The 26,668-nt window shown below is 36.7% G+C and overlaps 1 protein-coding gene and 1 non-coding gene across 2 annotated transcripts in view; one reads left to right on the plus strand and one right to left on the minus strand.

Annotated features, from left to right (window-relative positions):
• The window catches only part of LOC137401546 (serine/threonine-protein kinase Nek1-like), a 64,434-nt gene that overhangs the window by 15,808 nt on the left and 21,958 nt on the right, over positions 1 to 26,668 (plus strand). The window contains exons 10-18 of the mRNA XM_068087960.1: positions 1,309 to 1,497; positions 3,265 to 3,419; positions 9,273 to 9,450; positions 10,233 to 10,380; positions 19,439 to 19,659; positions 20,018 to 20,124; positions 24,186 to 24,329; positions 25,409 to 25,507; positions 26,405 to 26,498. Coding sequence (XP_067944061.1) covers positions 1,309 to 1,497; positions 3,265 to 3,419; positions 9,273 to 9,450; positions 10,233 to 10,380; positions 19,439 to 19,659; positions 20,018 to 20,124; positions 24,186 to 24,329; positions 25,409 to 25,507; positions 26,405 to 26,498 — 1,335 coding nt within the window. The remainder of the gene's footprint in view (positions 1 to 1,308; positions 1,498 to 3,264; positions 3,420 to 9,272; positions 9,451 to 10,232; positions 10,381 to 19,438; positions 19,660 to 20,017; positions 20,125 to 24,185; positions 24,330 to 25,408; positions 25,508 to 26,404; positions 26,499 to 26,668) is intronic.
• Positions 728 to 801, minus strand: Trnan-guu (transfer RNA asparagine (anticodon GUU)). The gene has a single exon. It is a non-coding gene; the product is annotated as a tRNA-Asn (tRNA).

Here is a 26,668-nt window from a genome sequence, read left to right on the forward strand (position 1 = left end):
AGATAATTATAGTTACTAATGTTAATATACTATTTTGTTATTAATTTTTAACATGTACAGTAGGCCTACATATATAAAAATTTTTTTGGTTTTCACCAGGGGTTTGTTTGCAGTAGATAATTATTATGAGCTTTCATACCTCTTTATACATTTTCGCCTTACGATACTCACCCTGAAATGAATTAATGTCCTATGGCAGGATTCTACTGAACAGCCATCATGTATTTCTTCTTATAAGTATCGTCGACACGCTACTTTCGTTTTTTTTAAATTTTATAAGAACCAGCTAATCCTATTTTGAGGACCAATTTCTCACGCTATAGAAAACCAGTGAGTAAATAAGGTTTTACCACCAAAAATTTTGTTTCATTTCTGCCAAAAAAGTGTTAGGGTTGCGTTAATCCTTTTTACTATCGGTATAGCTATAAAAGTCGTTGCTCAATAGGTATGTCTGAAGTAGATAGTGGAATTATCTGATTGCTTGCGTTGAAATTTTTTGAATAAATGCAACAGCAGTATTATATTTCTAACCATATAAAACAAACCCATTGGTAATAACTGCTTGTAGTCTCCTAGCTGGTTTGCCTACTAATCCGAAGCTTTCGGACTGAACAGGCATTAACCAATGATATACAGCCCCCCCCCCCCCCCCCCTGGGGGGCTGTATATCATTGCATTAACTTAGTACAAAATGTCGACAAGCATTTCCTGAGGTAAGTAAAAACTTCGTCCCTGGGTGGGCTTGAACCACCAACCTTTCGGTTAACAGCCGAACGCGCTAACCGATTGCGCCACAGAGACTAGTTGGCTGCGGTGACGGAAGCTCGGTACTAAATCATTTGTGTCAATCATACTAGGCATCTCCTTGATTGCAATGCATTTCCACAATGCAGCGTTGCCAACGCACTAGCCATTTCGTGTTGTACGCGTTGGGTATATCGATAAGTTGCATTGCAACAGGAAGCTAATCAACCAGGTTTATATCATCACGGCAACCAGACAAGCAATCAGCAAACCGTTAGCCAATATACTTGTATTAGGATTTAAATGGTTAATATAACTCTGTATGGAGTGGTTTGACAATATTTTAAGATTTAAAATGCACAATTTTGGAGCAATATCTCCACCGTTTAGCCGCTAACATCAAACTTGATGTTTAAAAACTTGGATAAAAATGGATTATTATTTATTTTTAAATAAGTTCCTGATCCCATTCAATGTTTTGCCATCAATGTCAGGCAAAGCCTTCTATTATAAGGACTGGAATGCCCAACCATTGAATTCATTGAATGCTTACGCATTTGATAGACTCATATGGAGACAAAGATGACAACAAAGATAAACCTAGTCCTGTAGAACCTCCTTCTAAACCTGATTGGGTGGACCCTGTAGTACCCGCTCCATCAGATGCGCCTCGCGGAAACTATGCAAGATATCATGAAGCCTTGGATAAACAGAGAAGAGAGAGGGAGGCGAGACTGAGGCAGCCTATCAGTGGTAATAAGATATGAGGCTAAAATCTTAACCAATACCTAATAGAATCAACTTTAATAATTTGAATTTAGCCTTTCTTTCAGACTTGCTAAAGTCACTGGTATGGCCATGCTATGCAGCCTTTATCACAACATACGGCATATTTCTTGTTGTAAACATTACTTCGTACACCAGATGGCATGCATGCACTTCTCAACTTGTCACGCCTGATTGCCTTGTGTTCTGGTGATTGACAGCGCAGGTGCTAGTGACACCATTATGAACTTGTTATCTACAACTGTATTCACACCAGCCGATTTGCAAACCGAGTTTTTGTGGCTGATGTCTGAACGATTTTATGGGAGTTATCGCCGATTCTTTTCGTTCACACCAGTAGGAGTTTGGGGAGTAGGCATTTTTGTCATTTTTTATTTGCAATGTTGGATAACTTTAACTGACATATTTGTAGTGATTCAGGATTATTATTTTATTGACTGTTTCCTATGAAGTTTCTTGTGGACATTTTTTAACAAATTCACGTATTATTTTGCACTGCCCAGTTCATTACTAATAACGAATAACTATAGGGAGAACAATCTTTTGCTAACAGCCTTTACTTCAATTATTATAGCAAGGACATAATTTAATCAAATGCTTCAATTATTAAGTCATTGATATACTAATTAAATATGGGCAATAATTCTGTTGATAGCACCTTTCAGGGGCTATCAACGTTTTAACGTAACGTTTTAAAAAATGAAACCTTCGGTGATTGGACAAAAAAACATAGGCTGATTAACTGTGTACCACAATTTCGTACTTAAAAATCGGTCAACGCCTCAAACGGTCTACGTTTATTACAGAAACCTTCGAATAAATTCGATTACAAGTAAATAATGCCATAGACTAGTGAAATGTGCACGTTATTTTTTCGCGAAATGCGCACGACTTGATTGTTCTATTCTCTGTCGCCCGCCGTTTCAATTTCCGGTCTTAACTTTTATTAAACCAAGCTTTTCAAGCGTTTTGTGACGATTTTCGTCCTAATAAGTCTGTCTATTTGTGTATAATCCGATCAGATGGGTAAGTTTTTAGAGAATTTCGATAATTTACAAAAAACTTGGTAACATATTTAAATAGGCCTATATGTGTTTTGTATCGTTATTATACTTTAACTAATCTACAAAACGATGGTAAAATCTGTTGATGAAATTTTCATACAAGAGTTCGTCTCATTGTTGATGAATAATTTTGTAAGTTGTGTGCACATGCGTTTATCATAAAAACTCCCTCACTTCACATCTGCTCGTTTGGTCGTGGGATGACACAACGTACACAAATATCAAAACAATCATGGCGTTCACTTCGAATGACAAGTGTGATTTGCGGTGAAAGCAATTTCATGGGCTACTCAAATTGAAAATTAGTTTAGAATAATCCACTGATCTGGCGCAGCCCAATAAAATTTTTCTCTTGACCTAATCAGTCTCGTTTACTCGTATCACACGAGACAATTCGCGGCCAGTGGGCCAAATCGTCCAGACAATCGACATGAAATTGGCTGGTGTGAATGCAGTCTCACGCTGTCACATTTCAATTTTTATTAAGTTAACTCGTATTTCTGATGAATTTTTACCCAATACTTTTGATCTATGAAAATGTGTTAACTAGTCAAGCGTGATTATTGGATGATATCTTTTGCAAGTAATCATTCTTTGTTTGGGTAGACTTAGTTAAGCTGTCTTCTAGTTACAACTGATGAAGATGATTATCTGAAATACTGTTATGTAGGTGGTGGTGACGCGGTATCCGCCGATCCAATCTCCGCTGCCAACAGAGCTGCCGCTTTGGCTCAGGAGAATCGACAGAGAGGTGCTGACTCTGCGGAGAGGGCGAGGGTTGTAGAGGACTTTAGGGAACGACAGCGGCAAGCTATGGTTAACAAAGTGAGGTCATTTTTATAATAACCTTTTGCTGACTGTTTTCTGCAAAAACCATTGTTTGGACACGCTGCTGAAGACGAAATGCTGCTGAAGGCCAAATGCAGTGTCAAATGTGAATGTCAAATACTGTTGAGACTACTCTTGTGAAAGACTGCATAGAAAAATGTTAAGTTAAGAAACTTTTTGGTAGATAAGCAAAAATAAGCTTTGCTTATCTACCAAAAAGTTCGCTTTGACTTGCGAAAGATGTTTCTAGATACGAAAGGCAGACACGGCTTTTATATTTTGGCTCGTTGGTTTCAAATTATTTGCCCATTCGCCTCCCATGGATACAATGTACTGTACAACACGCTTCACTCAGTTTCATTTACTTGCAAAAATCAGTGAATGACAAACAGTTTTTAGTCGTCATATAATTTGGGGTTGATCATAGATTGTATACAGATTAAAGGTGTTCGCGCTGGCCACATGTAACGATTTTTCGTTGATTCTGACCAAAATCGCGAAATGAACAAAAACACAGAATTATTCGGCCGAAGTTCACAGAATTGTCTAAGCTGTGCATGCACACTGAAGTCGTCAATGACACGCTTTCAATTGGATAAAAAATTATTAGTGAGCACGATTCTAGCAGCTTTTGCAATTTATATAGTCTGAGGCACATAACGCGACACCCAAGAAAATACTAACAGGATTTGCCATAGTAAATACGATGCAACTAACTTGATTGCGCGAAAGATGGCAGCTCTTTCTGCTCTTTCTGCAATGGAACTTTCGCTGCTAAAAAGAAATTGTTATTATTAAAAAAACCGATTCGATTCGTAGCCATAGTGTCCCAACGATAAAGAATCAAAAATAGTGCAATCTAGGCAGTTGCATCGTATGTACATGTACTATGTCTAATTGCGCTGATACTTTGGTTGGGTCATAATACGTGTCTTGGACTATATAAATTGTAAAACTGCTAGAATCGTGCTCGCTAATAATTTGTTTGGCCAATTAAATGCGTTTTGTCAACAATTTCGGTTTGCATGCACAGTTTTGACAATTCTGTGAATTTCGGCCGAATAATTCTGTGTTTTTCGTTCATTTCGTGATTGCGGTCAGAATCAACGAAAAAGCATTACGTGTGGCTGTACCTTAAAGGGGTGGTCACACCAGCGCCGAACTGAACTAAATGACGCAAAACGACGTCGCTCTCAGTTGTAAAAAGTTCGGCCAAAGAAATTTCTGGCCGAAACGAACCATTTCGGTCCTGCTCGAAATTTCGTGGCCGAACCCTTGCTCTTATTGGCTGGTTAAAATTTCTAGAATTCTAGCGAGCACGCGTCACATTTCTCCTTACCTGCGTGTGAGTAAAGTTAAAAAAGAAATGGGACGATACTTTTATTTCGTTAAATAAACAACATGTAGCAATTTACGACAAGGTTCACACGGACTTGTGATTGTGTTGCATAAATGTAAGATATTGCACTTAAGTTTTGCATAAATAAAAGAGAATGGTTGTGATTTTCGTTCGTGTAGAATATAAGTAATGTGTCATATTCATCCTGATGAAGTATCGTTGACTGATTTATTGATGTTAAACCGCAGTACTATGATAAAGACTGTTTTTGTTTGTTACGTACTCAGCATAGAAAAACATTAATATGTTAATAAAAAAATATAATTATGTTGATGGGAGGGGTTGGCAAAATCTTTGTATCGAGTGATTTATTTTGAGCAACTGAACGATCTTCTGATAAATCTGATGTGTAATTATAATTTATAATTGTTCCTCAACATTTTTTGTTTACAATAGAAATATTTAACTAAAATACATAAAAACTACTAATGAAACTGTGTCCTGTCTCTATACGTATGGTATCTAGGAAGCGAAGTGACTTCGGATGCCGTGTGACATGTCCCACAAACCGAACCAGCCTCCGAACCAATCCTACGTCGGTTCGGTGCTCGTGTGACCACGCCTTAAGGCAACTTTTGTCTCTAGCAATTCAAGTTTTCTGTGTGATCATGTAGTTTTTCAGTTTGTGCCATTATAAATAGATTTTTCTACATGCAATCTCAAAACAATTTATTCTCAGCAAAACAAAAGCACTACCACAACACCCTTTTCTGCCCACTTTCTTCCCCCAGTTTTTTAGCGTTTTAGTTTTTTTTAAACTAAAATAAAAAACGTTTAACCAGAGACCAGTCTCTGGTTAAACGTTTTCATCTTACTTTTCACATAAATATTTGGGCTAAATCCATTATGATTACCAATGGAGCGACCGACATAACATCGCAGCCAAACCGCATAGACGGAAGATAACAACTCCCTTTCAGTGCAGCTGATGCATCAGGTGCCATGCGTATTGTGACCAGGTGTTGTTTTGCTCGCTCCGCTCCACGGCGGACAACTCTGCAAAAACAACAGTTTGTCAAAACAGGCTAACGCAACTAGTACACCAATAGCTTGTTTATATAACTGTTTCACCGGTTGCCAATTTCTGCAAAGCATATCTAGGCATAGCACAACCACTCTATTTGTCAAAGATAGTCTCAGCATATAACAACACCTCAAAATATTTATCTCTACAAAAGGCACTTGCAGTTGAGTGTTTTCAACATCTGTAAAAGTTCTTTTTTGTAACAATTCCAAAAATTCTAGTGCCCTATTGATTTTTTCAGACTCAGGTGTCTATTCTGTAGGTGCAAAAAATATCTATGCCTATTAATGATAAGCAAGGACATTTACAGAAACGTCAGAAAATTTATCAAAGTCAAAAGCTATTGGTTTATAATAGATGATGTCCAAGAACTTGAAATCAAGTGGCGGCATTGATTTGGCGCCAATGGTTTAGCCAATCATCTTCTAGTCTAACCTGAACTTGGACCATTTCATATTAAATATATGTAATTGGACCCTCGGTGTCTAGTGTCGTGAGAGATTGTTGGCTGTATTAGTAATATTTATAACTACTAGTGACAGTGGGAAGGTTAATGATTGGTGCAGTGGTTAGTGCGTTCAACTTCTAATGTGAAGGCTTTGAGCTCAAATCCTGGTGATGCAATTTTTTCCTAAACATCCAACAGTGGCTTCAGATAGACGGAGGAACACGGCTCCTAATGTAGTAAAGATTTTTAACTCACTTTGGCACTGTTGGTGTATAGACACTGATTGGTTTATTGATGCTGATTGGTTTATTCTTTCTTTCTGGAAATATCATGAATGCTGTTATTTCCTCTTGTCAACTGTAATTGAATAATCTATTGTTAGTAAAGATGATTTTTGTTTTAATTTTTAGGGTTGCGGTATAATTAGTGATGTTATGCTTTTATTAGATTTGTGTCGAAAGTTTTGTTTTGGTCAAGTTATTCACTTGACAAAAATTTCTTTTTTATTGGTTTTCACAGCATTTAGAAAAAAAGGGTACAATTTTTAACCTTCTGAGCATTTTAGTCGAGATCATGTTTGGCCGATTTTAATCTTGAAACATCCTGGCAGTCGGATCACGTCAAACAACAAAACAGACAACAAACAAAATCTCAAATGATAGTAAACTATCTATACTTTTGGGTAAAAACTTTTAAAATTTGATATGAGTGTCGTTTAAACAGTCAGAATAATTAAAACGCATATAGTGCTTTACCTCTTATTATCATAGAGAAAACATGGGTAGATGTAAAGGCGCTATTTTATGAATACTTTGCAAAAAAATATGTTCAGCATGCCACTGCGGCCGCCTCGACTTTCTCGCAATGTCTTGTGCATTGAGATAACTCTAAAATGTTTCTACTGCCAGCATTGTAGTAATATAATTTGGACCAACGTCTAAAATTGTATGTTTACTAAATGCTCTTACAGTGCACCCTCGAGATACGATGTTAATCCGTTCCAACGTTGGCATCGTATGGTGAAAAAATCGTATGTCCGGGTATAGAAACCATTGTAATTATACAATGAAAAAAAAGAAGGTAAAAATCGTCCAAAATTTTATAAAAATGCTGTACATATTGAAAATTAGTAACAAAATAGTATGTTAACTTTAGTAACTATAGTTGCATACAGTAGCTGCATTGTATTAAGTGCACCTAGTGATTATAAACTGCAATACTGTAAAATGCAAAATTACATATAATCTGTTTACCAAATGCAGATCGTACGGTAAGAAGTTCTTACCTTCAAAATGTACGCATAACATAAACATTGAAATTCACTTCGAATAAGTTTGGCTTGCAAAACTTACACTTTAAACTGAGTTTTAGTATGTATTTTGAACTATTTTACTGAATTTCAACTGTTTATCACGAAGTTTTATCATTCATAAGTTTCCGTCTTCACTTTCATTATAAGATTTAGCGTGTCTGGTTGAAACATTTTTTTAACCAAAATTAATAAGAAAGGCCGAGCGGTGCAGTTATCGAAAGCGGCCTCTCACACGCCAGACCATTTAATGGCTACCGACAAGAAAAATGAAATTTTATTTACTATACAGGACGTACATACCTTTGGAGTAACGTGACTCTAGCTGGCACATATAGCAAATGAAGCAGAGAGGAGGCAAAAACGTATCAATGCTAATTATGTTGCGGTACACTTGAAGATTAATTTAATACGTAATGAAATGGAATTTTTAGCAGGCTAAAAGAAGTTGTCTAGTCCTTTCCAACTTTTTTTCTAGTTTAAAAGAAAAAAACTGCTAGCTAGCTAACTCTTGTAGAAGGATCCAGAGAAGGTGCTACAGTATTTCTTCTTGTATGAAATGTGCACAAGAATCAATGTAACCGTACGTACAAAATTTGTACGTATTTATACTGTAGAGGACAGGGCTTTTACAAGTTTCAGAAAGTAAAGTCGATGCGGCAACTATCTTGAGTAGTTAGTTATATGAGTTACATACATACGATGAATTGTATTCACGTAGGAGATAACAAGCCCATCTGCAAAGACATGGTTAAACAAGGAAAATCACATAAAATCAGAAAGAAACAAATAAAATGAATAAAATATGAAAAACATGTCACACAAGAGATAAAATATTATACATGCATAGTTTTAATATACCAGTCCACATCAGTAAATTAATCACTTGAAATATTTCTGCCGATGTGGGGTTTGCTGTATCTTCTACTTCCTAGCCCTTGCTAAATGTTTGCTCATTTAGAATGCTGGTCGCGTGCATCGCCTTCTAACTCCTTTGAATCTTCAGTCGTAAGCTCCTTCCTGTGCTTGCTTTAATGGAGTTCTTGTTTTGATAATAAGTGCAAATGCTGATTGGCTACGATCATATTCCATGACGATGTTAATAATACGTGTGCCTGCTTCTTATTTACGAAGTCCAACTTTGTTGACATAGAAATCATTTTTCCTTCGTTTTGTAACGTTTGATCGGTCTCAGATTCCGTAGCTAATGAACGAAATATAAATACTTGTAGTTGTATACGTATGCTGACTAAAAGTTTATAGTAAAATATATTATAACGCTACAAATAAATATTTGCTCTCTCGTGAATTTCACACGAAATTTTCCACGCGGAATGATGCCGTGAGAGAAGTCGATCATCGTGTCTCTTATAAACGTTCTGAAAATGTATTCGTCAAACTACATTATATTTCGGTGTCTTTTTTATTTCGACATGTGTTATGAGCACACCGACCGCCAAATTTTAACACGGGCGAAACTTTTTTCAAATTCGTATGGTGAAATAAAATTCGTATAGCGAGGTGAAGATCTCACAATATTCGACTTTGTAAGGTGAAAAAATCGTATATCAGGGTAATCGTATTTCGAGGGTACACTGTACATGTTGATTTTAATTTTACCGGCTTGTGAGTTTCCTGTTTTAATTTTATTTTTAATATTTCTTTTTTAGGCAAGAGGCCAGGGTGTTGGTCCGGCATCGCGTCCACCCAGTGGTAGACGAGATGCTGCCAATAATTCACCATTTGCAAGGAATCCTGAGGAAAATGACTATCTGCAGAAGCTGAAACAGATTCGTCAGCAGAACTTCTTTGACAGGCGGGCGTTACAAGAGAGACGGGCCGGTAGACGTGAGTCTTTACAGATTTACTAAATTTCCATACAGCGATAGTGTATCGACACACCACATATGGCGCTACAATGCCATCATGGAAACAGTTGTATTGCTCTCACGCTGTCATGATTCATCGTCACTGTTTGATGTTAATAATATTGATATATTTTATATTAATAATATAATATTATTTTATTAATAATAAAATATTTGCTTATGTTTTTATACAACAATAGTGTATCGACACACCACATATGGCGCTGCAATGCCATCATGGAAATGGTTGTATCGCTCTCATTGTGTCCATGATTCAGTGTTCAATAATGTTTGAAATGGATTTGCTTGCTAGCGAAGTACTTCAATTTTCAAGGTTTTTGCATGTTATCTTTTTTAAAATGATTTGGAATGGTTACCTACTGGGTAACTTAAGCACACATGAAGATAGCAATGTGTTAAAATTTAGTTGGTTTCATCAAAAATTTTATAAAATGTGTAAAGCAATAATTTAAATTGTTTTACTAAATAATTCCCATTTAATACCACAGGGAATTCCCATCTTCTATGATCTAGGGAATTCCCATTTTATACCACAGGGAGTTCCCATCTTCTATGATCTAGGGAATTCCCATGTGTATGTGTTATAGAAATTCTATAATAATAACATTTTTGGAAGTTTCCAAATTAATGGCAAATGTATCATAAAATGTTTGGTCCCTTCAATAACCGATCCTTCTTTAGCATCGCTAGTAGCTGCCTACATTTCTCCAATAACTTAAGTCCGTCTGCTTGTTCTCACAGCTGATCCAAAAGAGGCTGAGCGACTGAGAAATGAAAAAATTGAAGCCTTGAGAGCGCAAGCGGAAGAACGAGGGAAACAGCTCAAAGCGCAACTCGAGAGGCAGCGGCAAGAAGCAGCTGCCAGAGAACAAAAAGCTATGCAGCAGCGGTTAGTAGTTGCAGAAGTGGTAAATTTGTGAGTGATGATCTTGATGTTTAGCTGATCAAGAACTTGTTAACATCAATTCAGTCTTAGGACAGTGTTGATATCACTTGCTAGTATCATTTCAGTAGTAGTACAGTGTTGATAGTACTTGCTAGTATCATTTCAGTAGTAGTACAGTGTTGCTATCACTTGCTAGTATCATTTCAGTAGTAGGACAGTATTGCTATCACTTGCTAGTATCATTTCAGTAGTAGTACAGTGTTGATAGTACTTGCTAGTATCATTTCAGTAGTAGTACAGTGTTGCTATCACTTGCTAGTATCATTTCAGTAGTAGGACAGTGTTGCTATCACTTGCTAGTATCATTTCAGTAGTAGTACAGTGTTGATAGTACTTGCTAGTATCATTTCAGTAGTAGTACAGTGTTGATAGTACTTGCTAGTATCATTTCAGTAGTGGTACAGTGTTGATAGTACTTGCTAGTATCATTTCAGTAGTAGTACAGTGTTGATAGTACTTGCTAGTATCATTTCAGTAGTAGTACAGTGTTGCTATCACTTGCTAGTATCATTTCAGTAGTAGTACAGTGTTGCTATCACTTGCTAGTATCATTTCAGTAGTAGGACAGTGTTGCTATCACTTGCTAGTATCATTTCAGCAGTAGTACAGTGTTGCTATCACTTGCTAGTATCATTTCAGTAGTAGGACAGTGTTGCTATCACTTGCTAGTATCATTTCAGTAGTGGTACAGTGTTGATAGTACTTGCTAGTATCATTTCAGTAGTAGTACAGTGTTGCTATCACTTGCTAGTATCATTTCAGTAGTAGTACAGTGTTGCTATCACTTGCTAGTATCATTTCAGTAGTAGGACAGTGTTGCTATCACTTGCTAGTATCATTTCAGTAGTAGTACAGTGTTGATAGTACTTGCTAGTATCATTTCAGTAGTAGTACAGTGTTGCTATCACTTGCTAGTATCATTTCAGTAGTAGGACAGTGTTGCTATCACTTGCTAGTATCATTTCAGTAGTAGTACAGTGTTGATAGTACTTGCTAGTATCATTTCAGTAGTAATACAGTGTTGATAGTACTTGCTAGTATCATTTCAGTAGTAGGACAGTGTTGATAGTACTTGCTAGTATCATTTCAGTAGTGGTACAGTGTTGATAGTACTTGCTAGTATCATTTCAGTAGTGGTACAGTGTTGATAGTACTTGCTAGTATCATTTCAATAGTAGTACAGTGTTGCTATCACTTGCTAGTATCATTTCAGTAGTAGGACAGTGTTGCTATCACTTGCTAGTATCATTTCAGTAGTAGTACAGTGTTGATAGTACTTGCTAGTATCATTTCAGTAGTGGTACAGTGTTGATAGTACTTGCTAGTATCATTTCAGTAGTGGTACAGTGTTGATAGTACTTGCTAGTATCATTTCAGTAGTAGTACAGTGTTGATAGTACTTGCTAGTATCATTTCAGTAGTAGGGCAGTGTTGCTATCACTTGCTAGTATCATTTCAGTAGTAGTACAGTGTTGATAGTACTTGCTAGTATCATTTCAGTAGTGGTACAGTGTTGATAGTACTTGCTAGTATCATTTCAGTAGTGGTACAGTGTTGATAGTACTTGCTAGTATCATTTCAATAGTAGTACAGTGTTGCTATCACTTGCTAGTATCATTTCAGTAGTAGGACAGTGTTGCTATCACTTGCTAGTATCATTTCAGTAGTAGTACAGTGTTGCTATCACTTGCTAGTATCATTTCAGTAGTAGGACAGTGTTGCTATCACTTGCTAGTATCATTTCAGTAGTAGTACAGTGTTGCTATCACTTGCTAGTATCATTTCAGTAGTAGGACAGTGTTGCTATCACTTGCTAGTATCATTTCAGTAGTGGTACAGTGTTGATAGTACTTGCTAGTATCATTTCAGTAGTAGTACAGTGTTGCTATCACTTGCTAGTATCATTTCAGTAGTAGTACAGTGTTGCTATCACTTGCTAGTATCATTTCAGTAGTAGGACAGTGTTGCTATCACTTGCTAGTATCATTCCAGTAGTAGTACAGTGTTGCTATCACTTGCTAGTATCATTTCAGTAGTAGTACAGTGTTGCTATCACTTGCTAGTATCATTTCAGTAGTGGTACAGTGTTGATAGTACTTGCTAGTATCATTTCAGTAGTGGTACAGTGTTGATAGTACTTGCTAGTATCATTTCAATAGTAGTACAGTGTTGCTATCACTTGCTAGTATCATTTCAGTAGTGGTACAGTGTTGATAGTACTTGCTAGTATCATTTCAGTAGTAGTACAGTGTTGATAGTACTTGCTGGTATCATTTCAGTAGTGGTACAGTGTTGCTATCACTTGCTAGTATCATTTCAGTAGTAGTACAGTGTTGATAGTACTTGCTAGTATCATTTCAGTAGTAGTACAGTGTTGCTATCACTTGCTAGTATCATTTCTGTAGTAGTACAGTGTTGCTATCACTTGCTAGTATCATTTCAGTAGTAGTACAGTGTTGCTATCACTTGCTAGTATCATTTCAGTAGTAGGACAGTATTGCTATCACTTGCTAGTATCATTTCAGTAGTAGTACAGTGTTGATAGTACTTGCTAGTATCATTTCAGTAGTAGTACAGTGTTGCTATCACTTGCTAGTATCATTTCAGTAGTAGGACAGTGTTGCTATCACTTGCTAGTATCATTTCAGTAGTAGTACAGTGTTGATAGTACTTGCTAGTATCATTTCAGTAGTAGTACAGTGTTGATAGTACTTGCTAGTATCATTTCAGTAGTGGTACAGTGTTGATAGTACTTGCTAGTATCATTTCAGTAGTAGTACAGTGTTGATAGTACTTGCTAGTATCATTTCAGTAGTAGTACAGTGTTGCTATCACTTGCTAGTATCATTTCAGTAGTAGTACAGTGTTGCTATCACTTGCTAGTATCATTTCAGTAGTAGGACAGTGTTGCTATCACTTGCTAGTATCATTTCAGTAGTAGTACAGTGTTGCTATCACTTGCTAGTATCATTTCAGTAGTAGGACAGTGTTGCTATCACTTGCTAGTATCATTTCAGTAGTGGTACAGTGTTGATAGTACTTGCTAGTATCATTTCAGTAGTAGTACAGTGTTGCTATCACTTGCTAGTATCATTTCAGTAGTAGTACAGTGTTGCTATCACTTGCTAGTATCATTTCAGTAGTAGGACAGTGTTGCTATCACTTGCTAGTATCATTTCAGTAGTAGTACAGTGTTGATAGTACTTGCTAGTATCATTTCAGTAGTAGTACAGTGTTGCTATCACTTGCTAGTATCATTTCAGTAGTAGGACAGTGTTGCTATCACTTGCTAGTATCATTTCAGTAGTAGTACAGTGTTGATAGTACTTGCTAGTATCATTTCAGTAGTAATACAGTGTTGATAGTACTTGCTAGTATCATTTCAGTAGTAGGACAGTGTTGATAGTACTTGCTAGTATCATTTCAGTAGTGGTACAGTGTTGATAGTACTTGCTAGTATCATTTCAGTAGTGGTACAGTGTTGATAGTACTTGCTAGTATCATTTCAATAGTAGTACAGTGTTGCTATCACTTGCTAGTATCATTTCAGTAGTAGGACAGTGTTGCTATCACTTGCTAGTATCATTTCAGTAGTAGTACAGTGTTGATAGTACTTGCTAGTATCATTTCAGTAGTGGTACAGTGTTGATAGTACTTGCTAGTATCATTTCAGTAGTGGTACAGTGTTGATAGTACTTGCTAGTATCATTTCAGTAGTAGTACAGTGTTGATAGTACTTGCTAGTATCATTTCAGTAGTAGGGCAGTGTTGCTATCACTTGCTAGTATCATTTCAGTAGTAGTACAGTGTTGATAGTACTTGCTAGTATCATTTCAGTAGTGGTACAGTGTTGATAGTACTTGCTAGTATCATTTCAGTAGTGGTACAGTGTTGATAGTACTTGCTAGTATCATTTCAGTAGTAGTACAGTGTTGATAGTACTTGCTAGTATCATTTCAGTAGTAGGGCAGTGTTGCTATCACTTGCTAGTATCATTTCAGTAGTAGTACAGTGTTGATAGTACTTGCTAGTATCATTTCAGTAGTGGTACAGTGTTGATAGTACTTGCTAGTATCATTTCAGTAGTGGTACAGTGTTGATAGTACTTGCTAGTATCATTTCAATAGTAGTACAGTGTTGCTATCACTTGCTAGTATCATTTCAGTAGTAGGACAGTGTTGCTATCACTTGCTAGTATCATTTCAGTAGTAGTACAGTGTTGCTATCACTTGCTAGTATCATTTCAGTAGTAGGACAGTGTTGCTATCACTTGCTAGTATCATTTCAGTAGTAGCACAGTGTTGCTATCACTTGCTAGTATCATTTCAGTAGTAGGACAGTGTTGCTATCACTTGCTAGTATCATTTCACTAGTAGTACAGTGTTGATAGTACTTGCTAGTATCATTTCAGTAGTGGTACAGTGTTGATAGTACTTGCTAGTATCATTTCAGTAGTGGTACAGTGTTGATAGTACTTGCTAGTATCATTTCAGTAGTAGTACAGTGTTGATAGTACTTGCTAGTATCATTTCAGTAGTAGGGCAGTGTTGCTATCACTTGCTAGTATCATTTCAGTAGTAGTACAGTGTTGATAGTACTTGCTAGTATCATTTCAGTAGTGGTACAGTGTTGATAGTACTTGCTAGTATCATTTCAGTAGTGGTACAGTGTTGATAGTACTTGCTAGTATCATTTCAATAGTAGTACAGTGTTGCTATCACTTGCTAGTATCATTTCAGTAGTAGGACAGTGTTGCTATCACTTGCTAGTATCATTTCAGTAGTAGTACAGTGTTGCTATCACTTGCTAGTATCATTTCAGTAGTAGGACAGTGTTGCTATCACTTGCTAGTATCATTTCAGTAGTGGTACAGTGTTGATAGTACTTGCTAGTATCATTTCAGTAGTGGTACAGTGTTGCTATCACTTGCTAGTATCATTTCAGTAGTAGTACAGTGTTGCTATCACTTGCTAGTATCATTTCAGTAGTAGGACAGTGTTGCTATCACTTGCTAGTATCATTCCAGTAGTAGTACAGTGTTGCTATCACTTGCTAGTATCATTTCAGTAGTAGTACAGTGTTGCTATCACTTGCTAGTATCATTTCAGTAGTAGTACAGTGTTGCTATCACTTGCTAGTATCATTTCAGTAGTAGTACAGTGTTGATAGTACTTGCTAGTATCATTTCAGTAGTAGTACAGTGTTGCTATCACTTGCTAGTATCATTTCAGTAGTAGTACAGTGTTGCTATCACTTGCTAGTATCATTTCAGTAGTGGTACAGTGTTGATAGTACTTGCTAGTATCATTTCAATAGTAGTACAGTGTTGCTACCACTTGCTAGTATCATTTCAGTAGTAGTACAGTGTTGATAGTACTTGCTAGTATCATTTCAGTAGTGGTACAGTGTTGCTATCACTTGCTAGTATCATTTCAGTAGTAGTACAGTGTTGATAGTACTTGCTAGTATCATTTCAGTAGTGGTACAGTGTTGATAGTACTTGCTAGTATCATTTCAGTAGTGGTACAGTGTTGATAGTACTTGCTAGTATCATTTCAATAGTAGTACAGTGTTGCTATCACTTGCTAGTATCATTTCAGTAGTAGGACAGTGTTGCTATCACTTGCTAGTATCATTTCAGTAGTAGTACAGTGTTGCTATCACTTGCTAGTATCATTTCAGTAGTAGTACAGTGTTGATAGTACTTGCTAGTATCATTTCAATAGTAGTACAGTGTTGTTATCACTTGCTAGTATCATTTCAGTAGTAGTACAGTGTTGATAGTACTTGCTAGTATCATTTCAGTAGTAGTACAGTGTTGATAGTACTTGCTAGTATCATTTCAGTAGTGGTACAGGGTTGATAGTACTTGCTAGTATCATTTCAATAGTAGTACAGTGTTGCTACCACTTGCTAGTATCATTTCAGTAGTAGTACAGTGTTGATAGTACTTGCTAGTATCATTTCAGTAGTAGTACAGTGTTGCTATCACTTGCTAGTATCATTTCAGTAGTAGTACAGTGTTGCTATCACTTGCTAGTATCATTTCAGTAGTAGTACAGTGTTGATAGTACTTGCTAGTATCATTTCAGTAGTAGTACAGTGTTGCTATCACTTGCTAGTATCATTTCAGTAGTGGTACAGTGTTGATAGTACTTGCTAGTATCATTTCAGTAGTGGTACAGTGTTGATAGTACTTGCTAGTATCATTTCAGTAGTAGTACAGTGTTGATAGTACTTGCTAGTATCATTTCAGTAGTGGTACAGTGTTGATAGTACTTGCTAGTATCATTTCAATAGTAGTACAGTGTTGCTACCACTTGCTAGTATCATTTCAGTAGTAGTACAGTGTTGATAGTACTTGCTAGTATCATTTCAGTAGTAGTACAGTGTTGCTATCACTTGCTAGTATCATTTCAGTAGTGGTACAGTGTTGATAGTACTTGCTAGTATCATTTCAGTAGTAGTACAGTGTTGATAGTACTTGCTAGTATCATTTCAGTAGTAGTACAGTGTTGATAGTACTTGCTAGTATCATTTCAATAGTAGTACAGTGTTGCTATCACTTGCTAGTATCATTTCAGTAGTGGTACAGTGTTGATAGTACTTGCTAGTATCATGTCGGATCATGGTTGGAGAATATGTAGAAAGTTTCTGGTATCAATAGTCTATGATGGTCCATTGATCAACCTGGTTCTTCTCAGTCAACAAACTACAGTATATCCATTTCTTAATCTTATGAGCTAGTCATATTTGTTGGCAAACTGAGTATCTGAAGTAAAATTACTTATTATAAAGTTAACGAGTTGTATACGAGGCTAAAACTCATACATTGTTAGACATTTGAAGCAGGTGTCTTTTTATAAGTCAAGTTTTTGTTTACTAATTTAAATCTTCAATCAAGATTTAACTTGTTCAAAATCTTAGCAGATTTTATTTTAAAATTTATTTTATTATTTAAAATTTTAGTATCAGAAAGTATTGATATTTTTCTATCATTGTTTTTGAAGCTTGAGTGAGGAGAATGCTTAGAAGAAAATTAGGTGTGAAATGATGTCACTAGTTGCTATCGCTGCCATAGTTGATATCGCTGCCATAGTTGATATCGCTGTTATAGTTGCTATCGCTGCCATAGTTGCTATCGCTGCTATAGTTGCTATCGCTGCCATACACTATGTTTCCATGATGCGCAGTGCTTCGAAGTTGCGCTATCTCCGAATCATGGAAACGGCGTCTTCGCACTGAAATCACTGCGCACTGATCAGTGCGAAGCCAGTGCAAATTCGCAGGAAGGAAACAGCGACTGCGCAGTGGCTGCGCATAGCTCTCATGCCATGGAGACGGATTCTTCGAGGGCCATAAACTAGTACAAAGGTTGTCCTGCTAATCTTGCTTTTTTCTATTCTTCCGATCTTCTTTCACCTAAATTTAATTATGGTCTGCATTCACGAGGATGATGAGGTGATTACTTTCCTGGACTTTGTTATCGATGCCAACACTTTTCGAAAAATAGGTGGCAAGTCCTAAATTAACTTATAAATAATATATTACTTAAAAATACTTATTAAAAGTATATTACTTTGTAAAAAGTGTGTTAAGGTTTGTAAAACCTTGTGAATGTGTATTGTAAATAAAAAGTATAATGACGACAGAATCATAAAAAGACCGTTTATGACGTTCGGTATCCGTGATCGATTCTATTTCTCCATCAGGCGATTCGATTTATACAATTTCTCTTCTCTGGCTAATTTGCTGAAAACCACTGCGCAGCATGAAAACGTACAATCCCCTCGACTTAGGACGGGGCTGCTTCGCAGTACTACGCACCATGGAAACATAGTGATAGTTGATATCGCTGCCATAGTTGATATCGCTGCCATAGTTGATATCAGTTATTGTATTCAAATTCAACCCAACACTCCAACACCAGTGCTATTGCACCACATTTTAACATTTTAAAGTAATAGTACACATAGTACAGTAGTACATATAGTTACTCATTGTATTCGATCAGCAAAGCTGACAATCTCTAACGACCAACTAATTAGTGTGGTTTTAAACAAAATGTTAGTTGGTTCAATAAAAAAGTATCGATGTTTTTATTGGTTGAGATTGTTTTCGATGTTTGAAATGATCTGACTGCTACATGGTCTCAAAATACAAAATGTAAAACTTTATATTTGGTTAAGACTCCGAGAAGTTATGTTGGGAAATGACATCACTAGTCGCTATCATTGTTATAGTTGATATCAGTTATTGTGTTCAAGTTGCTGTGTTACACATCTCTATTCTGTAGGTAACTTTACAACTATAGATGTCATAATAGCACTTTTGTTTGATCTGAACATTTCAAGTTTTGTGGGTTTTTACATCCTGGCAGTCATATCACCCAACTATCAGCAACAATCACAAATGTAAATGATAGAATAATTCCGATACTTTCTGATAAAATCTACTAAGATTTTGTGCGAGTTCAGTTTTAATTGAGGAGTGCTCTTGCTTGCTGACATTTGTAGTAGAGGATGTCTATTGACATGTGAAACATGTGTCTTTTTAGTAGTTCAGTCTTTTGCCTAGAAATTGGAGTTCTAATTTGAGGGTATTTTGGCTTTTTGGCGTTTATAAATGGTCTTTCTGCAGCCATGGGAGGGTGTGTTGTTTGACATTTTGAGCAGGTGTCTTTGTATGCGTTGAGTACACTGTTTACCAATTTAACTTCTCATTGAGGACTTCTCTTGCTTGATGGCAATTTCAGCAGGTGTTTGTGCAGTAATTGTGGGATATATTGTTTGACATGTTCAGCAGGTGTCTTTGTGCTAGTTGAGCATATTTTACCATTCAAGAAGAACTTTGTTTTGCTGTCATTTGTAGCTGCTGTTTGTGAATTCGCTGTTTGACATTTGCAGCAGGTGTCTTCGTTTGAATTTAGTACTTAGTTTACAATTTTGAAATCTCATGAAAACCACATGCAGCTTGTTTTAAAAAATATTTGATATTTTAGTGCTGTACCAGCTGCTAGGCCTATATCTGCTGATGAGAAAAGAAAGGAGAATATTCCAAGTCGGGCTGTGCCAATGCAGCCCGACTCTGGAGCAAGGGCTGTGCCAGTGCAGCCCGCTTCCGGAGCAAGGGCTGTGCCAGTGCAGCCCGCTTCCGGAGCAAGGGCTGTACCAGTGAGGGCAACTCCTATGCCTGGATTGACCAAGGCGCTGAATGCAATAGGTATACTTGTAGTGTCGGCTTCATGGCTATAAGCATATGCATGATGCTTTAATAATAATAATAATAAAATATTATTATTTCATTGCCATAAGCATGAATTATCAGGGGTATCCTTTAAATTATTATGCTATTTTATAAGTTTTCATTTTTTAGTTTTTAGGAAGAAAGATAAAATCATCTCATAGCCTTAGTTTTTGCTATCATTTTCCATAATCCGCTGCCCTTCCTTAGCACTTTGAAGTGGTATCTCTGTCGTAGCAATTGATGGATATAATTTTGAAGATTTTGTTTTCGTACTGAGTTCCAAACCCCGCTAACTAATGATACACTGCTGTAGCTGTACCAGTCTCTCACGCAGGTTCTGAAGACAAAGCTCCGGCTACTGATGCTCAGGCTGCCAACAAACCTCCAAGTATGACAAATGTCATGTCAGACATTGGTGCCGGACAGCAACTATCGCCACAGGTCTGTTCATCTGTTATTCGTCAGTCCAGGTGTTTGGCAGGGCCGTTGCAGAAGTAGAATAATTTTTTGTCGAATTACCGTTGACCGTTATTTAACTCTCTAACTGCTGAATTGAATAACGATTCTCTTCTAAAAGCCTGCACACATTATCGCTCAAATCAATGACTAGCTGTGCGGTTGGCAACAACAATGGGCTGTTAGGACATCATTTTTCGAGAAGCGGTCCACGTAATCGTTGCCAGCGACGATACGATAAACTTTCAATCTGTTGAACTTTGATGCCGATGAGCGCAACTGTCAGCATCTTGATTGGCTGTTTGTTGACCCGCATCAGATCCAATTTCACCATTGGTTAAAATTGATTTCATCGTCATTCAGCAAGCGTGGCGAAGAACTACGCTGGTGATGAGTTACATAATCAAATAATTAAAAGATAACAAAAGGATCCGCGATATCAGGAATGAATATTTGCAATTTCTAATTGGTTGTTGGTTAGCGGTAACCAACGGTTAATCTTTTTTGGTTAATCGTTTTTATGTGTACACCTTATCCTCGGTGATGTTAAAACGGCTAAGTGTTGCAGTGCATCGCACAATTAAATGTCAATTTGAGCGATAGTGTGCAGGGGCCTTAACTACTCCAACTCTAACATGTTCATGTCTTATGCATTATCTTCAGGAGTAAAACTCTGTTAGAGGAACTCGCACCAGATTTCAAAATATTTTTTCTGAGCGTAAAAGGACTTATCCAAAAATGACATCATTAGTTGCACTTTCTGTTTGCCTCCCTCGTTATGGCAGTAGTAGTCGTGTTTCTTCTTTGTCAACCTCATTATGACATTGGTTATTGTGTTCAAGAGGCTATATTACACACATATTACATTGCTATAAATGTTTCGAATAATTTACAGATAGGCTGGTTAGAAGTTGTCTAATCTTTCCTTCTAAATGCTGTGTGAACATATGAGTACCTGCTGCTGATGAGACCATATATTGATATCTTATGAACGCTATACATGACTACTGACATCATTTTTGGGCAAGTCTGGACGCATCCTTTTTTGAAGCCTTTTAAACTTAATAATTTTAATTTTGAAACACCTTGGCAGTCAGATCACCTAAATCCATATTTTCGTATATCATCTTTTAAAATTTAACTTGACCCTTTAACAGTCAGAGAGAGTGAAACGCAGGTGCAGTGAACCCCCGCCACACGACATCAATTCATTCCAGTGTTGACATCGTAAGACAAAAATATTGTATAGGGGGTATAGAATTCCATAGTAATTATCTAATACAAACACTCCTAATAAAAGCATCAAACATTTTATACACCTACTGTACATATTAAAATCAGTAACAAAATAGTACCCTAGGACACTTATGTATTCGCATCATCTAAATTTCGCATTTTCGTGGAGTCATCCTCTCGCGAAAATTTCATTAGCGATACTAAACTATCATAACGAACGAGCGAAAACGCGAAATTAAATAACTTTGTTCATTGATAGCCCAAGAAACAGACGGCAGCAAGCGATTAAATTGAATTATCGATCTCGCCCCCACATTTCTACCTGCTGTTTACAAATACAAACTAGTATCAAATTGAAAAAATTTTCTTACTATTTTTCTTACAACCAGTGAATACAGGCCTGTGGTGAACTGGGCCTGAGGAATCTAATATGTTTGTTCCACTGCATTTATTTTCACATCACTGTATTTTCACACTCATCAGAGCCATGAAATTAAGTTGCAGTGAAATTTTACTCTGTGTGCTACTCACGAAACTGAATACTAGCGAAATAAAAGTGTCCTAGGGTATATTAACCTTAATAACTATAGTTACCTACAGTAACTTTAGTGTATTTAGTGGTTATGATACCCTAGGACACGTATATTTCGCTAGTATTTAGTTTCGTGAGTAGCTCACAGAGTAAAATTTCGAAGCAACTTAATTTCGCAGCTCTGATAAGTGCGAAAATATAGTGATGTGAAAATAAATGCAGTGGAACAAACATAATTAGATTCCTCAGGTTCAGTTCACCGATAAAAAAAATTTCAATTTGCGACTAGTTTGTAATTGTAAACCGCAGGTAGAATGGTGTGGGCAAGGTCGATAATGCAATTTGATCGCTTGCTGCCATTTGTTTCTTGGACTATCAACAGGCCCGTTTTCACTGGGGCAGCTGGCCGGCTGAGCCGCCCCAACTTTTTGGGAATTTTTTACGGTAAGTACTGCAGTCCAACTCGGATAACTCGCCCTCAGATAAAATGTAACATTTCATCTCAAACACAAGGTCAACTCAAACGGATTTGTTTGGTCAGTTCCAACGCAATGATAAATTCCTTCAGATAACTCGACCTCAACATCATTTATTCGAAAAGTTATTTGCCCAACGGCCATGAACGCGGTTTTTATAGCTGTAGAATATCACTTCATTCCAAGCCATAGAGACAAACATCAACTTCTAGTAGTTCTTAGGCATCATTATTATCATCATCAGAGGCAAAATATTTTTGTTAACGACTTTTATAAAGGTTTGCAAAAGATTAAGTTTTATCAAACACCCGCTTGGCCATGTCCCATCGAAAGCGTAAAAGCCTCCGAATGAACTTAAAATAAAATCCGCAAAATTGATCTTTGTTAAAACGCTCAAAAGAAAAAGATGTCTTTTTTCTGAGCGTTTTAACTGCGGTCATGTTTTGCCTATTTTAATTTAAAAACGTATCGTCAGTCACATCACTTAAAACAAAACAAATCTCAAAAAATTACAAGTTATTGAAGAGGTGTCAGTGGTGAATCCAAACCTTTCCAGAGCCATGCTGCTTGTGTAGTACTGCGAGTGTCAGTGTGTCTTATTTTATTTCAACACACGGTGCTCACTGCATTGATTGATGTCTCTAGCAAACGATAACGCTACTAATGCTGTGTGCATTGACATCAAATTCCTATCATTATAAATCATTCTTAATGGGAAAATAATCATAATTTTTTGCAAAATAATAATGTAATAAATTTTGACAGTCAGATTATTTTGTTGGTTTATATTTTAACGATGCTATGATGGTCGTTAAAAACGTTAAAATAAATGTCGTTATAAAATTCCATTCTACAGTATCAATGAACAAAGCTATTTAGTTTCGCTTTTTCGCTCGTTTATTATGATAGTTTAGTTTCGCACATGAAACTTTCGCGAGAGGATGACACTGCGAAAACGCGAAAGTTAGATGCCGCGAATACATAAGTGTCCTAGGGTATGCAATAAAATGTTTCGTTGCAATGAAATCATTTCTTCTTCCTTTAACGTCATTATCAATCTTAGGTCCCATGGCTAAAGAATTAAAGTTGTATATGTAGTTACATGTATATAGTAATATAACTGTAATGAATTAAAGTTTTTAGTAAATATTATATTGAATGCTAAAAATGCACTGTAAATTTTTGCTTTCGCTTTCTTTTTACTATTTTTCGTTGTCCTCACGCAATATCAAGCATTTACGAAGCACTAAGAATGCGGAACTGAACGGAGGGAGAGAAAGAGAGCATCATATCTCTTTCAGGCATTGTGGGAGAGATTTCGACGATTAGCATATTGACATCCTCATGGCTACAACGTTTTCAGCACACCAACCGCCAAATTTGATTGTCGAGGGATATTTTTGTTGATGTTGTATGGCGAAAAAAGCCATAACAAGGGGATGAAACAACATCGTGTTTCATATCATAAGGTGAAAAAACTGTAAAACGAGGGCGCTGTAACCTGGTTGTGCGCTGAAGGGCCTTGCTTTTTATTATCATAACATGAAAATAGGTAAATGTAGATGTTCTATTATATTATGACTCTGCCAATATATTCATTCAGCTTGCGACTAAGGTCATCTTGACTTTTTCACAATGTTTCATATATGTTAAGAGCAGACAACTCTTATGATAATTCTGAGTGCCAAAAGTAGATAACTCCTCAAGTCATATGAGTTGTTCATTTGTAAATTGCATCAATTTATTAGATGGTCTATTTTATGTAACCGGTTTACTGGATATTTCAATCTTTTATCATTTAGGAAGCCCGTCAAAAGTGGGCCGCCCCTGCAGCGACCCCATTAGTATCTCCTGGCAAGAACCAAGAAAGAGGCAAATGGGCGGAGCCTGGACAAAGGGAAAACATAGACTTGAGTAACATAACATTGGAAGCTACTGGTTCTCAGGTATCCATGTAGCTTTTATTTAGCCTTTGATCTTTGGCACCAAATGGGATGCCGAGGAAGCGCCCAAACAATAAAACATATTGATAGTGTTGGTGCTTGGTTACTCGTACATCCATTGTCTATGCATGTGTTTATATGATGCGTTGGGGTTTTAATATGTTAACATAATCTCTGCTCGACGATGAATGGTTTCTGTCCATTCATCTGTGTAGCCGAACTCAGGGTTAGAGGTTAAAATAAAAGTTTGCTTTTCATGGATCTCAAGCTATAACATTCAGATTGGTAGACTGACACTCTTACACCAGCACCAATCGACCGCCTTGTTGTAGTTCTGGACTGTCTATAATTGAATAATTGAATTTATGACAAAAAAGCGAGCAGAAATACAATAGACGAATTGTGAAAAGGGCTGTTTATTGGTAATTGCCCAGGGCACACTAGACTGTCAGGGCAGGAGGTTAGGATGAAACAAAAAATAAAAATATTAAATCTTAATAATAAAATAAATCAGCAATTTAAATATAAGATTGAATTGGTGATCAAAATTATATCATGAATTGTTGCGTTTCGCGTAAGTGATTCACCTCTATGAGTGAGGTGAGTTTGCTATTGGAATTTTTCTGGATAGATATATTTGATCTAACGGAATGCTGCCTGATTTAGTCATTCTGGAGCGACTGATATTGCATCCTTGGGTCACTCATCACTAACTAACCGTTACCACTAGGCGGAACCTAACCGTGTTGACCTGAAACGAACCAAACTTTTTCTCATCAATTTCTTTATTCAATATAATTTTTATAAAATGGTGGGCCTGATAGGCACAACTAAAATTCTTTAATCTTCTTCTCAAGCAGGTGCTTTAGTGCTGAGTTTGTTGAACTCACGTCATCACTGATTAAACCGTAAACATTCTATAGATATACCTTATCACCAGACAGGTTTTATCTAAATGTTGCAAATGCATGACTTTTTAGTCTTCTCAAAGTGCGTTGTTCACTTATACGCTGAAAAAAACTGAAATACTTGTGCTTCTTTAAAGTTAGGAATTTCCTAAAGTCGTGCTCTTTCTTATGTAGATGGAGGCCACAGCAGCTCCGGTAGCCAAGAGAGCTGGCTGGGGTAAACCGACTGTCTTAAAGCCTGCTCCAGATTCTTCGCCTGATAACAGACCTGCAGTGAGTATTTTATGAAAGATCAAAGGCGCACAGGCTATCTAGAATGGCCTTATTATAGAGAATTTTAAAACAGCGAATGCTCAATGGAGCTGATACATAATTGTGATTGTTTTAAATCGTCAACTGACACAACAGCGATTCGCATGATAACCATCGTAACTAAAGAGTGTGTTTCTTGATAATGACATCATCGCATTGTTTATTTTGTTCTTATTCCACCTTTTACTACAAACTTCAACCAAAATCTTTTACCAGAATCATCAAACACCATTACAACAGTTAAAAACAAACAAAGATCGGTAGAGAACGCTCAATAAAAATATTCAAGCTAAAAACATTCAAAATTACACTTCATTCATTCATGTCCAACAGTTACACTTCTTACGCATTTAACAAAACGATTCTTTTGCTAACTTCAGCCAACTACTGTTTAGTCAAACACTTCAGTTCAACCTAAATTGAAAATAACATTTATTCGTGATTAGCTTCATAACAAGGAAATTATAATAAAAAAAGTTTAAAAAAGGTAAAGTCACTCTCGTAAAAATCGATGTAATAGTGCAGCCATGTAGACAGAAACCATTTTAAACGTCACTGACTTGAATATGTTATCATCTGCTGTCACTCCGTTGACACTCCTCTGCTGTCATTACAGTGGTAGTAAGGTTTTCATGCTTGGCAAAATTCCTATCATAAACCCATTTTTACAGCGCTGTCTGTTATATTTTTTAGAAACAAGCTGATTTAGCAGGTCTCATACTGTAATGTCACTGAATGTGCCCAAGCATCAATTGTAACTGTTTTGTATTGGAAAATGTAAATTTTTCTTCCCAAAGATCTTTCTTGAGTTGACAAATCCACAAATGATATGACCATAGTCTAGTCGGTGTGTTGTAGTGGGGCAGCCCGAGTGGCACTGTGGTGAATGTGCTCCAGGCAGCACCTGTAATAGACAGTACTACTGTGATCATTTCTGCTCAGCAGGCACGAGGTAAGCTGGTGCACTTGCCTCCCCTTGGATGTTTTGTAGATTTGCAGTTACTAATGCCAGTAGTTCTAATTTGGTCAAGAACTGCCGGCAATACTTTACTTTGTCTACATGTATAACTCTTGGCTGCCTATATGATCTTATAGGCTTAGATCTGATAGATCTTATAGCTG

This window comes from Watersipora subatra, chromosome 8 (genome assembly GCF_963576615.1).
Source record: "Watersipora subatra chromosome 8, tzWatSuba1.1, whole genome shotgun sequence".
Lineage (NCBI taxonomy): Eukaryota > Metazoa > Bryozoa > Gymnolaemata > Cheilostomatida > Watersiporidae > Watersipora > Watersipora subatra.